At 38.8% G+C, this 14485-nt stretch overlaps 1 protein-coding gene across 3 annotated transcripts in view; it reads right to left on the reverse strand.

The window, feature by feature from the left end:
• ULK4 (unc-51 like kinase 4) overlaps positions 1-14485 on the reverse strand; it is a 672337-nt gene that overhangs the window by 536510 nt on the left and 121342 nt on the right. For all 3 annotated transcript variants that reach the window (XM_044252436.1, XM_044252435.1, XM_044252437.1), the window contains exon 20: positions 441-602. In XM_044252436.1, coding sequence (XP_044108371.1) covers positions 441-602 — 162 coding nt within the window. The remainder of the gene's footprint in view (positions 1-440; positions 603-14485) is intronic.

Consider the following 14485-nt stretch of genomic DNA (forward strand, 5'->3'; position numbering starts at 1 on the left):
AAAATACAAAAGCTGCAAAACCACAGATGCCAGAACATTAACATGAATTCACCTCATAATTAATTCACGATAAATGTATTTAGTATAAAATCTGAAAGAGGGGGCTAGCAGGAAAAATCAGGGAACGCTAAACATAAACCAAACCAAATGCTGCACCCTACCCATGAGCACAGTATTCCACTATCACTTCCCAATTGTTTCTGAAACCATAACATATGGTCACACAAGGTCCCCACAGTTCCAAGGTTTTCCAACTCCAATTTTGAAAATTTTGTTTTAAAAGAAAAATTCTTGTTCTCACCAACTATATTAGTCTGAGATTTGTGTGCTACTTATTCACTGAAATTTACTGTATTTGAAATTTACCCTATTTCTGGCAGTTTGTCAGACTTCGTATTTAAATATACCCAGATATATCGCCAAAAGATGCTCCATCTTACCGATATTGCTGTGATCCTGAGAGAATCAACAGTGGAATGTTTGAATAGGTACCATAAGACGGGTCCAACTTCCCCTGTAATAAAGCCCTGGGCCTGAGCAGAAAAGGTAGTGCAGACATTTTCAATAATCTTTGCAGCCATGTGATTCACAACACGTTCTTCCTAGTGAAAGAGAGAAGAGTGAAAGGGGGTTATTTAACAGGAGAAATACATACATGCAATTTATTCATAACCAGTGCAAATAAAGGCCTGATACCAAGAATATATTATCTGCCTCTGCATGTATTAGGTACTTAGAAGGTGTGGTCATTCTTTCAGACTATTATGAAATTACGACAATTTAATCACTAAATCAATTTAATCTTTTAATCACTAAAACTTAGCATAACATAATTTTAATATATTTTAATAAAAATAAGAGACTCTGGAAAACAGTACAGAGATTCCTCAAAAAGTTAAAAATAGAAATGCCCTACGATCCAGCAATTGCACTACTAGGTATTCACCCAAAGGATCAAAAATATTGATTTGAAGGGACACATGCACACTTTTTTATAGCAGCATTATCTGTAATTGTCAAATTATGAAAAGATCCCAAATGTTTATCAACTAATGAATGCATTTTAAAAATGTGGTACACAAAAATAAAGCTGGCGGCATCACGTTACCTGATTTCAAGCTTTATTACAAAGCTGTGATCACCAAGACAGCATGGTACTGACATAAAAACAGACACATAGACCAGTGGAACAGAATAGAGAGCCCAGATATGGACCCTCTACTCTATGGTCAATTAATCTTGGACAAACCAGGAAAAAATATACAGTGGAAAAAAGACAGTCTCTTCAATAAATGGTGCTGGGAAAACTGGACAGCTATATGTAGAAGAATGAAACTCGACCATTCTCTTACACTGTACACAAAGATCAACTCAAAATGGATAAAAGACCTCAACGTGAGACAGGAATCCATCAGAATCCTAGAGGAGAACATAGGCAGTAATCTCTTTGATATCAGCCACAGCAACTTCTTTCAAGATACGTCTCCAAAGGCAAAGGAAACAAAAGCGAAAATAAACTTTTGGGACTTCATCAAAATCAAAAGCTTCTGCACAGCAAAGGAAACAGTCAAAAAAACAAAGAGGCAACCCACGGAATGGGAGAAGATATTTGCAAATGACAGTACAGACAAAAGGTTGATATCCAGGATCTATAATGAACTCCTCAAACTCAACACACACAAAACAGGCAAACACATCAAAAAATGGGCAGAAGATATGAACAGACACTTCTCCAATCAAGACATACAAATGGCTATCAAACACATGAAAAAATGCTCATCATCATTAGCCCTCAGGGAGATTCAAATTAAAACCACATTGAGATATCACCTTACACCAGTTAGAATGGCCAAAATTAACAAAACAGGAAACAACATGTGTTGGAGAGGATGTGGAGAAAGGGGAACCCTCTTCCACTGTTGGTGGGAATGCAAGTTGGTGCAGCCTCTTTGGAGAACAGTGTGGAGATTCCTCAAGAAATTAAAAATAGAGCTTCCCTACGACCCTGCAATTGCACTCCTGGGTATTTACCCCAAAGATACAGATGTCGTGAAAAGAAGGGCCATCTGTACCCCAATGTTTATAGCAGCAATGGCCACGGTTGCCAAACTATGGAAAGAACCAAGATGCCCTTCAACGGATGAATGGATAAGGAAGGTGTGGTCCATATACACTATGGAGTATTATGCCTCCATCAGAAAGGACGAATACCCAACTTTTGTAGCAACATGGACGGGACTGGAAGAGATTATGCTGAGTGAAATAAGTCAAGCAGAGAGAGTCAATTATCATATGGTTTCACTTATTTGTGGAGCATAACAAATGGCATGGAGGACAAGGGGCGTTAGAGAGGAGTAGGGAATTTGGGTAAATTGGAAGGGGAGGTGAACCATGAGAGACTATGGACTCTGAAAAACAGTCTGAGGGGTTTGAAGTGGCGGGGGGGGTGGGAGGTTGGGGTACCAGGTGGTGGGTATTATAGAGGGCATGGCTTGCATGGAGCACTGGGTGTCGTGAAAAAATTAATGAATAATGTTTTACTGAAAATAAATAAATTGGAAAAAAAGTGGTACACACACACACAGGAATATTGCTTAGCCATCAAAAAGAACAAAATCTTGCCAACTGCGGTGATGTGTATTATGTTACGCAAAATAATTTAGAGAAAGACAAATACTCTATGGTCGCATTCATATGTGTAATTTAAGAAACAAAACAGAAGAACATGGGAGAAAAAAAGAGAGGCAAGCCATAAAACAGACCTCTTAGTTACAGAGAACAAACTGGGAGTTAGTGGAAGGGGGGGTGGGTTATGTGGGCAATGATTATTATGGAAAGCACTTGTTGTGATGAGCACTACATGTTGTATGTAACTGATGAATCACTAAAATTCTATACCTGAAAATAATATTACACTGTATGTTAACTGGAATTTATATAAAAACTTGAAAAAGAAAAATACAATAAATTTAAAAATAAAATGCTAAAATAATCTGAAAAATATGTAATATGAGTATAACATAAAAATGGAAGATACTTTTATTTTTGTTTTTGTTTCTTTTACTTTCAGAAAAACAGTATTCATTATTTTTTCACCACACCCAGTACTCCATGCAAGCCGTGCCCTCTATAATACCCACCACTTGGTACCCCAACCTCCCACCCCCCCGCCACTGCAAACCCCTCAGATTCTTTTTCAGAGTCCATAGTCTCTCATGGTTCACCTCCCCTTCCAATTTACCCAAAAGCACATACCTTCCTTAATGTCCATAACCCCACCCCCCTTCTCCTAACCACCCTCCCCCCAGCAACCCACAGTTTGTTTTGTGAGATTAAGAGCCACTTATGGTTTGTCTCCCTCCCTATCCCATCTTGTTTCATGGATTCTTCTCCTACCCACTTAAGCCCCCATGTTGCATCACCACTTCCTCATATCAGGGAGATCATATGATAGTTGTCTTTCTCTGCTTGACTTATTTTCCTAAGCATGATACGTTCTAGTTCCATCCATGTTGTCGCAAATGGCAAGATTTCGTTTCTTTTGATGGCTGCATAGTATTCCACTGTGTATGTATACCACATCTTCTTTATCCATTCATCTGTGGATGGACATCTACGTTCTTTCCATAGTTTGGCTATTGTGGACATTGCTGCTATAAACATTCAGGTGCACGTGCCCCTTTGGATCACTACGTTTGTATCTTTAGGGTAAATTCCCAGTAGTGCAATATCTGGGTCATAGGGCAGTTCTATTTTCAACATTTTGAGGAACCTCCATGCTGTTTTCCAGAGTGGTTGCACCAGCTTGCATTCCCACCAACAGTGTAGGAGGGTTCCCCTTTCTCTGCATCCTCGCCAGCATCTGTCATTTCCTGACTTGTTGATTTTAACCATTCTGACTGGTGTGAGGTGATATCTCATTGTGGTTTTGATTTGTATTTCCCTGATGCCGAGTGATATGGAGCACTTTTTCATGTGTCTGTTGGCCATCTGGATGTCTTCTTTGCAGAAACGTCTGTTCATGTCCTCTGCCCATTTCTTGATTGGATTATTTGTTCTTTGGGTGTTGAGTTTGCTAAGTTCTTTATAGATTTTGGACACTAGTCCTTTATCTGATATGTCGTTTGCAAATATCTTCTCTGATTCTGTCAGTTGTCTTTTGATTTTGTTAACTGTTTCCTTTGCTGTACAAAAGCTTTTGATCTTGATGAAAACCCAATAGTTCATTTTTGCCCTTGCTTCCCTTGCCTTTGGCGATGTTCCTAGGAAGATGTTGCTGCGGCTGAGGTCGAAGAGGTTGCTGCCTGTGTTCTCCTCAAGGATTTTGATGGATTCCTTTCTCACATTGAGGTCCTTCATCCATTTTGAGGCTATTTTTGTGTGTGGTGTAAGGAAATGGTCCAATTTCATTTTTCTGCACGTGGCTGTCCAATTTTCCCAACATCATTTATTGAAGAGGCTGTCTTTTTCCCATTGGACATTCTTTCCTGCTATGTCGAAGATTAGTTGACCATAGAGTTGAGGGTCTATTTCTGGGCTCTCTATTCTGTTCCATTGATCTATGTGTCTGTTTTTGTGCCAGTACCATGCTGTCTTGATGATGACAGCTTTGTAATAGAGCTTGAAGTCCAGAATTGTGATGCCACCAACTTTGGCTGTCTTTTTCAATATCCCTTTGGCTATTCGAGGTCTTTTCTGGTTCCATATAAATTTTAGAATTATTTGTTCCATTTCTTTGAAAAAGATGGATGGTACTTTGATAGGAATTGCATTAAATGTGTAGATTGCTTTAGGTAGCATAGACATTTTCACAATATTTATTCTTCCAATCCAGGAGCATGGAACATTTTCCCATTTCTTTGTGTCTTCCTCAATTTCTTTCATGAGTACTTTATAGTTTTCTGAGTATAGATTCTGTGCCTCTTTGGTTAGGTTTATTCCTAGGTATCTTATGGTTTGGGGTGCAATTGTAAATGGGATGAACTCCTTAATTTCTCTTTCTTCTGTCTTGTTGTTGGTGTAGAGAAATGCAACTGATTTCTGTGCATTGATCTTATATCCTGACACTATACTGAATTCCTGTATAATTTCTAGCAGTTTTGGAGTGGAGTCTTTTGGGTTTAAAAATGGAAGATACTTTTAAAATCAAAAGCACCAAGAAGAAAAATCTTTAGGAATCACTCCAGGCTGGAAATAATTAGCATACCAATCAACCAAACACCACCTAAAATACAAGGCAATGTCCCAAGAAATGCATTGCCTCAGGGGTATGACCAAATTAATACTAAACTAAAGGCTGTTCTGGATTGTCCTAACAATGCTTAAAAACTAGCCTCAAAAAGGATCACACTGCCCAAAACCAGACAAGGATCCCATCAAAAAAGAGAGCTATAGACCAATATCCTTGATGAACACAGATGAGAAAATTCTCACCAAAATACTAGCCAATAGGATTCAACAGTACATTAAAAAAATTATTGCCCACGACCAAGTGGGATTTATTCCAGGGCTGCAAGGTTGGTTCAACATCCGCAAATCAGTCAATGTGATACAACACATCAATAAAAGAAAGAACAAGAACCATATGATACTCTCAATAGATGCTGAAAAAGCATTTGACAAAGTACAGCATCCCTTCCTGATCAAAACCCTTCAAAGTGTAGGGATAGAGGGCACATACCTCAATATCATCAAAGCCATCTATGAAAAACCCACCGCAAATACCATTCTCAATGGAGAAAAACTGAAAGCTTTTCCGCTAAGGTCAGGAACACGGCAGGGATGTCCATTATCACCACTGCTATTCAACATAGTACTAGAAGTCCTAGCCTCAGCAATCAGACAACAAAAGGAAATTAAAGGCATCCAAATCGGCAAAGAAGAAGTCAAATTATCACTCTTCGCAGATGATATGATACTCTATGTGGAAAACCCAAAAGACTCCACTCCAAAACTGCTAGAAATTATACAGGAATTCAGTAAAGTGTCAGGATATAAGATCAATGCACAGAAATCAGTTGCATTTCTCTACACCAACAACAAGACAGAAGAAAGAGAAATTAAGGAGTTCATCCCATTTACAATTGCACCCCAAACCATAAGATACCTAGGAATAAACCTAACCAAAGAGGCACAGAATCTATACTCAGAAAACTATAAAGTACTCATGAAAGAAATTGAGGAAGACACAAAGAAATGGGAAAATGTTCCATGCTCCTGGATTGGAAGAATAAATATTGTGAAAATGTCTATGCTACCTAAAGCAATCTACACATTTAATGCAATTCCTATCAAAGTACCATCCATCTTTTTCAAAGAAATGGAACAAATAATTCTAAAATTTATATGGAACCAGAAAAGACCTCGAATAGCCAAAGGGATATTGAAAAAGACAGCCAAAGTTGGTGGCATCACAATTCTGGACTTCAAGCTCTATTACAAAGCTGTCATTATCAAGACAGCATGGTACTGGCACAAAAACAGACACATAGATCAATGGAACAGAATAGAGAGCCCAGAAATAGACCCTCAACTCTATGGTCAACTAATCTTTGACAAAGCAGGAAAGAATGTCCAATGGAAAAAAGACAGCCTCTTTAATAAATGGTGTTGGGAAAATTGGACAGCCACGTGCAGAAAAATGAAATTGGACCATTTCCTTACACCACACACAAAAATAGCCTCAAAATGGATGAAGGACCTCAATGTGAGAAAGGAATCCATCAAAATCCTTGAGGAGAACACAGGCAGCAACCTCTTCGACCTCAGCCGCAGCAACATCTTCCTAGGAACATCGCCAAAGGCAAGGGAAGCAAGGGCAAAAATGAACTATTGGGTTTTCATCAAGATCAAAAGCTTTTGTACAGCAAAGGAAACAGTTAACAAAATCAAAAGACAACTGACAGAATCAGAGAAGATATTTGCAAACGACATATCAGATAAAGGACTAGTGTCCAAAATCTATAAAGAACTTAGCAAACTCAACACCCAAAGAACAAATAATCCAATCAAGAAATGGGCAGAGGACATGAACAGACGTTTCTGCAAAGAAGACATCCAGATGGCCAACAGACACATGAAAAAGTGCTCCATATCACTCGGCATCAGGGAAATACAAATCAAAACCACAATGAGATATCACCTCACACCAGTCAGAATGGTTAAAATCAACAAGTCAGGAAATGACAGATGCTGGCGAGGATGCGGAGAAAGGGGAACCCTCCTACACTGTTGGTGGGAATGCAAGCTGGTGCAACCACTCTGGAAAACAGCATGGAGGTTCCTCAAAATGTTGAAAATAGAACTGCCCTATGACCCAGAAATTGCACTACTGGGTATTTACCCTAAAGATACAAACGTAGTGATCCAAAGGGGCACGTGCACCTGAATGTTTATAGCAGCAATGTCCACAATAGCCACACTATGGAAAGAACGTAGATGTCCATCCACAGATGAATGGATAAAGAAGATGTGGTATACATACACAATGGAATACTATGCAGCCATCAAAAGAAATGAAATCTTGCCATTTGCGACAACATGGATGGAACTAGAACGTATCATGCTTAGGAAAATAAGTCAAGCAGAGAAAGACAACTATCATATGATCTCCCTGATATGAGGAAGTGGTGATGCAACATGGGGGCTTAAGTGGGTAGGAGAAGAATCCATGAAACAAGATGGGATTGGGAGGGAGACAAACCATAAGTGACTCTTAATCTCACAAAACAAACTGAGGGTTGCTGGGGGGAGGGGGGTTGGGAGAAGGAGGGTAGGGTTATGGACATTGGGGAGGGTATGTGCTTTGGTGAGTGCTGTGAAGTGTGTAACCCCGGAGATTCACAGACCTGTACCCCTGGGGATTAAAATATATGTGTATAAAAAAAATCCAACTAATAAATGTAGTAAAAATGGAAAAAAAGAAAAGGATCACACTGGGGGCGCCTGTGTGGCTCAGTGGGTTAAAGCCTCTGCCTTCGGTTCAGGTCATGATCCCAGGGTCCTGGGATCGAGCCCCACATGGGCTCTCTGCTTCCTCCCCTCTCTCTCTCTGCCTGCCTCTCTGCCTACTTGTGATTTCTCTCTGTCAAATAAATAAAATCTTTTAAAAAAAAAAAAGGATCAAACTGGAGGAAACAAGATGGCACAGGAATAGCAAACTGAAACAGCATTAGGTCCCAGTAGTTCAGCAAGATAGTTATCAAACCATTCCGAATACCTACAAACTCAACAGGAGATCGAAGAGAAGAGCAGCAATTCTAGGAACAGAAAATCGACCACTTCCTGGAAGGTAGGATGTGCAGAGAAGTGAATCCAAAGCAACAGGAAGAGAGACTGCAGTGGGAAGGGGCAGCTCCCAGCAAACCATGGAGCAGGAGAGCACATAATCAGAACTTTGATCCACTGCGAAGTCTGCTCCACTGAGGAACAATGCTCCAGAAGCTACACAGGAATCGAGCCCTCACAGGCACAGGGTGGTCTCAGGACCTGCAGGGACACCAAAAGACCAGGGATGTCTGAGAGTGGTGAAGCTGTCAGGTATCAGAGCAGGGAAACTGACTACAGAGACAGAACTGGAGCCAAGGAATAGGATCGCAGCTCAGGATTACCTTAAGCCATGATCCAAGGTACTCTCAGGCCACTGCCCTTCAAGCAGGGACTGCACAAGTGGCAGATCCAAGGAAACCCCCTCCTTTCTCCTCTGGGAGGAGTGCACAGGAACGTGTGGCAGGTATCTGCTAGGTTTGGCAACTCCAAACAGGGCTGTGCACCAGAGATATAAATGCTCAATCACAGGCCAGGTGAGCACAGAGTGCATCCAGAGACTAGAGAGACGGGAGGGACTGACTGCTTTTTGCACTGAGGAGTGGGGCCCTGAGCTCTATGCTCCACCAGGCCAGAGACTGGGAGCTACCATTTTCACTACCATCCTCCAGAGCTCTACAGAAAGCATTCAGGGAACAAAAGCTCTGGAGAGCAAACCTGAACAGATTGCTTAGCGTGGCCCTTGGTAAGGGCATGACAATTGCAACTCTGGCAAAGACATTTGAGAATCACTGCAACAGGCCCCTCCCCCAGAAGATCAGTAAGAAAGTCCAGCCAAGACCAAGTTCAGATCAACAAGAACTACAAACTCCAGAGCTACAGAAAAGCACTGCATAGAATTCATGGCATTTTTCCCATGATCCTTTAGTCTTGTTAAGTGAATTCTTTTAAATTTCCTTTTTTATTCTATTTTTTTAACTTTTCCTCTTTCCTCTTATGTTTTTTAACTATTTTATCTTAAGAATATCTTTTTCTCTTAATCATTTTAAATTTTCATTGTTAAAGTCATATTTTACCCTTTCATTGTACTTAATCTTAGTTTTGGTACACATATAGAATTTTTTCCTTTAAATGTTGGGATACAATTTCTTCTAATAAATCAAAATATATCCTAAATTTAGCACATGATTTTGTTCTACTCTCCAGTCTGATCACATTCTCCCCTTTTTTTTTTCTTTTTACAACCAACTTCCCTTATCAATTCATTTTTTAAAAACTTTTCTTTTTTTTTAATTTTCATCTTTATAGTCATATTCCACCCCTTCATTGTGTTTACTATAATCTTTGTGTATATATATACTTTTTTTTTCTTTAAAATTTTTGGAGGTAGTTTCTTCTAAGAGACCAGAATACACCCAAAATCAAATGGATGACTCTGTCTTATTCATCAGCCTAATATATATATATATATATATATATATATATATATATATATATATGGGGAAGAATAGATATATAGATATATAGAGAATAGGGGGGAAAATATATATATTTCAGGTGTCTTCTGATTTGGTTAGCATATATTTTTCTAGGGTCTTTTCCACCCTTTTAGTATTTTATTTTCTCATTCATATAATCATATCTGGATAAAATGACAAGGCAGAAAAACTCACCACAAAAAAAAAAAAAAAACAAGAGGCAGTACCAACAGCTAGGGACCTAATCACTACAGACATTGGTAATATGTCAGCTCTAGAGTTCAGAATGACAATTCTCAAGGTGCTAGCGGGGCTCAAAAAAGGCATGGAGGATATTATAGAAACCCTGTCTAGAGAAATAAAATCCCTTCTGGAGAAATAAAAAACTAAAATCTAACCAAGTTGAAATCAAAGAAGTTATTAATGAGGTGCAATAAAAAATGGAGGCAATTACTGCTAGGATAAATGAGGCAGAAGAAAGAATTAGTGATATAAAAGATCAAATGATGGAGAATAAAGAAACTGAGCAAAAGAGAGACAAATACTAGACCATGAGGGAAGAATTCAAGAGATAAGTGATACCATAAGATGAAACAGTATTAGAATAATTGGGATCCCAAAAGGAGAAGAAAGAGAGAGGGGGGCAGAAGGTATATTGGAGCAAATTACTGTAGAAAATTTCCCTAATATGGCAAAGGGAACAAGCATCAAAATCCAGGAGGCACAGAAAACGCACCTCAAAAAAAATAGGTCCACACTCTGTGATCTAATAGTAAAACTTATAAGTCTTAGTGACAAAGAAAAAGTCCTGAAAGCAGCCCAGGACAAGAATTCTATAACATACAATGGTAAAAATATTAGATTGGAAGCGGACTTATCCACAGAGACCTGGCAGGCCAGAAAGAACTGGCATGATATATTCAAAGCACTAAACAAGAAAAATATGCTGTCTTTGAAAATAGAAGGAGAGATAAAGAGCTTCCAGGACAAACAAAAATTAAAAGAATTTGCAAACACAGAACCACTCCTCCAGGAAATATTGAAAGTGGTCCTCTAAGCAAAAGGGAGCCCAAAATAGTAGACCAGAAAGGAACAGAGACCATATACAGTAACAGTCACCTTACAGGAAATATAGTGGCATTAAATTCATATCTTTCATTAGTTACCCTGAATGTAAATGGGCTAAATGCCCCCAATCAAAAGACACAGGGTATCTGTGTCTTTAATGTCTTTAATGGATTAATGTCTTTAATGTCTTTAACGGATTAAAAACCAGGATCCATCAGTATGCTGTCTAGAAGAAACTGATTTCAGAGCCAAAGACACCTCCAGATTTAAAGTGAGGGGGTGGAAAATAATTTACCATGCTAATGAACATCAAAAGAAAGCTGGGGTGGCAATCCTTATGTCAGATAAATCAGATTTTAAGCCAAAGGCTATAATAAGAGATGAGGAAGGACACTATATCATACCTAAAGTGTCTGTCCAACAAGAAGATCTAACAATTTTAAATATCTATGCCCCTAACATGGGAGCAGCCAAGTATATAAACCGATTAACAAGATGATCAAAGAAACACATCAACAGTAATAAAATAATAGTAAGGGACCTTAACACCCCCCTCACTGAAATGGACATATCATCCAAACAAGAGATCAACAAGGAAATAAAGGCTTTAAATGACACACTGGACCAGATGGACATCAGAGATATATTCAAAACATTCCATCCCAAATATCCACATATTCTTCTCTAGTGCACATGGAATATTCTCCAGAATAGATCACATCCTGGTTCACGAATAAGGTCTCAACTGGTACCAAAAGACTGGGATCATTCGTTGCATATTTTCAGATCACAGCACTCTGAAGCTAGAACTCAATCACAAGGGGAAAGCTGGAAAGAACTCAAATACATAAAGGCTAAAGAGCATCCTACTGAAGAATGAGTGGGTCAAACAGGAAATTAAAGAAAAGTTGAAAAAAAATTTGGAAACAAATGAAAATGAAAACACATGTTCAAAATCTCTGGGACACAGCAAAGGTTGTCCTAGGAGGAAAGTATATAGCAATACAAGCCTTTATCAAGAAATAAGAAAGGTCTCAGTACACAGCCTAACCCTACAGCTAAAGAAGCTGGAGAAATAACAGTAAAGGAAGCCTAAATCCAGCAGGAGAAGAGAAATCATAAAGATCCGAACAGAAATCAATGAAATAGAAGCCAAAAGAACAGTAGAACAAATCAACAAAACGAGAAGCTGGTTCTTTGAAAGAATTAATAAGATTGATAAACCCCTGGCCAGACTTACAAAGAAAAGAGAAAGGACCCAAATTAATAAAATCATGAATGAAAGAGGAAAGATCACAGCCAACACCAAAGAAATACAAACAATTATAAGAACACATTATGAGCAACTGTATGCCAGCAAATTTGACAATCTGAAAGAAATGGATGCATTTCTAGAGACCTATAAACTACCAAAACTGAACCAGGAAGGAAAAGAAAATCTGAACAGACCCATAACCAGTGAGGAGATTGAAGCAGTCATCAAAAATCTCCCAACAAACAAAAGCCCAGGGCCAGAAAGCTTCTCAGGAGAATTCTACCAAACATTTAAAGAAGAATTAATACCTACTCTCCTGAAACAGTTCCAAGAAATAGAAATGGAAGGAAAACTTCCAAACTCACTTTATGAGGCTAGCATTACCTTGATCTCAAAACCAGACAAACACCCCATCAAAAAGGAGAATTATAGACCAATATCTTTAATGAACACAGATGCAAAAATTCTCACCAAATTACTAGCCAATAGGATCCAAGAGTACACTAAAAGGATTATTCACCACGACCAAGTGTGATTTATTCCAGGGCAAGGTTGGTTCAACATCTGCAAATCAATCAATGTGATACATTAGTAAAAGGAAGAGTAAGAACCATATGATACTCTCATTAGATGCTGAAAAAGCATTTGACAAAGTACAGCATCCTTCTTGTTCAAAACTCTTCAAAGTGTAGAGATAGAGGATACATACCTCAATATCATAAAAGCCATTTATGAAAAACCCACAGCAAATATCATTCTCAACGGGGAAAAACTGAGATCTTTTCCCGTAAGGTCAAGAACATAGCAGGGATGTCCATTATCACCACTACTATTCAACATAGTACTAGAACTCCTAGCCTCAGCAATCAGACAACAAAAAGAAATTAAAGGCATCTGAATCAGCAAAGAAGTCATCCAACTCTCTTTGCAGATGACATGATACTTTACATGGAAAACCCAAAAGACTCCACTCCAAATCTGCTAGAACTTGTACAGGAATTCAGTAAAGTGTCAGGATATACAACCAATGCACAGAAATCAGTTGCATTTCTATACACCAATAGCAAGACAGAATAAACAGAAATTAAGGAGTTGATACCTAGGAATAAACCTAACCAAAGAGGCAAAGAATCTGTACTCAGAGAACTATAAAGTACTCATGAAAGAAATTGAGAAAGACACAAAGAAATGAAAAACCTTCTATGCTCATAGATTGGAAGAACAAATACTGTGAAAATGTCTATGCTACCCAAAGCAATCTACATGTTCAATGCAATCCCTATCAAAATACCAATTTTTTTCAAAGAAATGGAACAAATAATCCTAAAGTTTATATGGAACCAGGAAAGATCTCAAATAGCCAGAGGAATATTGCAAAAAAAAAAAAAAAAGCCAAAGTTGGTGGCATCACAATTCCAGACTTCAAGCTCTATGACAAAGCCGTCATCATCAAGACATATGGTACTGGGACAAAAACAGACACATAGATCAATGGAACAGAATAGAGAGCCCGGAAGTGGACTCTCAACTCTATGGTCAAATAATCTTTGACAACGTGGGAAAGAATGTCTAGTGGAAAAAAAGAGATAGTCTCTTCAACAAATGGTGTTGGGAAAATTGCACAGCGACATGCAGAAAAATGAAACTGGACCATTTCCTTACACCACACACAAAAATAGACTCAAAATGGATGAAGGACCCCAATGTGAGAAAGGAATCCATCAAAATCCTTGACGAGAGCACAGGCAGCAACCTCTTCGACCTCAGCCACAGCAACTTCTTCCTAGAAACATCCGCCAAAGGCAAGGGAAGCAAGGGCAAAAATGAACTATTGGGACTTGTCGAGATCAAAAGCATTTTCACAGCAAAGGAAACAGTCAACAAAACTAAAAGAAAACTGACAGAATGGGAGAAGATATTTGCAAACGACATATCAGATAAAAGGCTAGTATCCAAAATCTAGGAAGAACTTATCAGACTCAACACCCAAAGAACAAATAATCCAATCAAGAAATGGGCAGAGGACATGAATAGACATTTCTGCAAAGAAGACATCCAGATAGTCAACAGACACATGAAAAAGTGCTCCACATCACTCGGCATCAGGGAAATACAAATCAAAACTACAGTGAGATACCACCTCACACCAGTCAGAATGGCTAAAATTAACAAGTCAGGAAATGACAGATGCTGGCAAGGATGCAGAGAAAGGAGAACCCTCCTACACTGTTGGTGGGAATGCAAGCTGGTGCAACCACTCTGGAAAACAGCATGGAGGTTCCTCAAAAAGTTGAAAATACAGCTACCCTACCACCCAGCAGTCACACTACTGGGTATTTACCCTAAAGGTACAAATGTAGTGATCCAAAGGGGCATGTGCACCCAAATGTTTATAGTAGCAATGTCCACAATAGCCAAA

Source organism: Neovison vison, chromosome 6 (genome assembly GCF_020171115.1).
Source record: "Neovison vison isolate M4711 chromosome 6, ASM_NN_V1, whole genome shotgun sequence".
NCBI lineage: Eukaryota > Metazoa > Chordata > Mammalia > Carnivora > Mustelidae > Neogale > Neogale vison.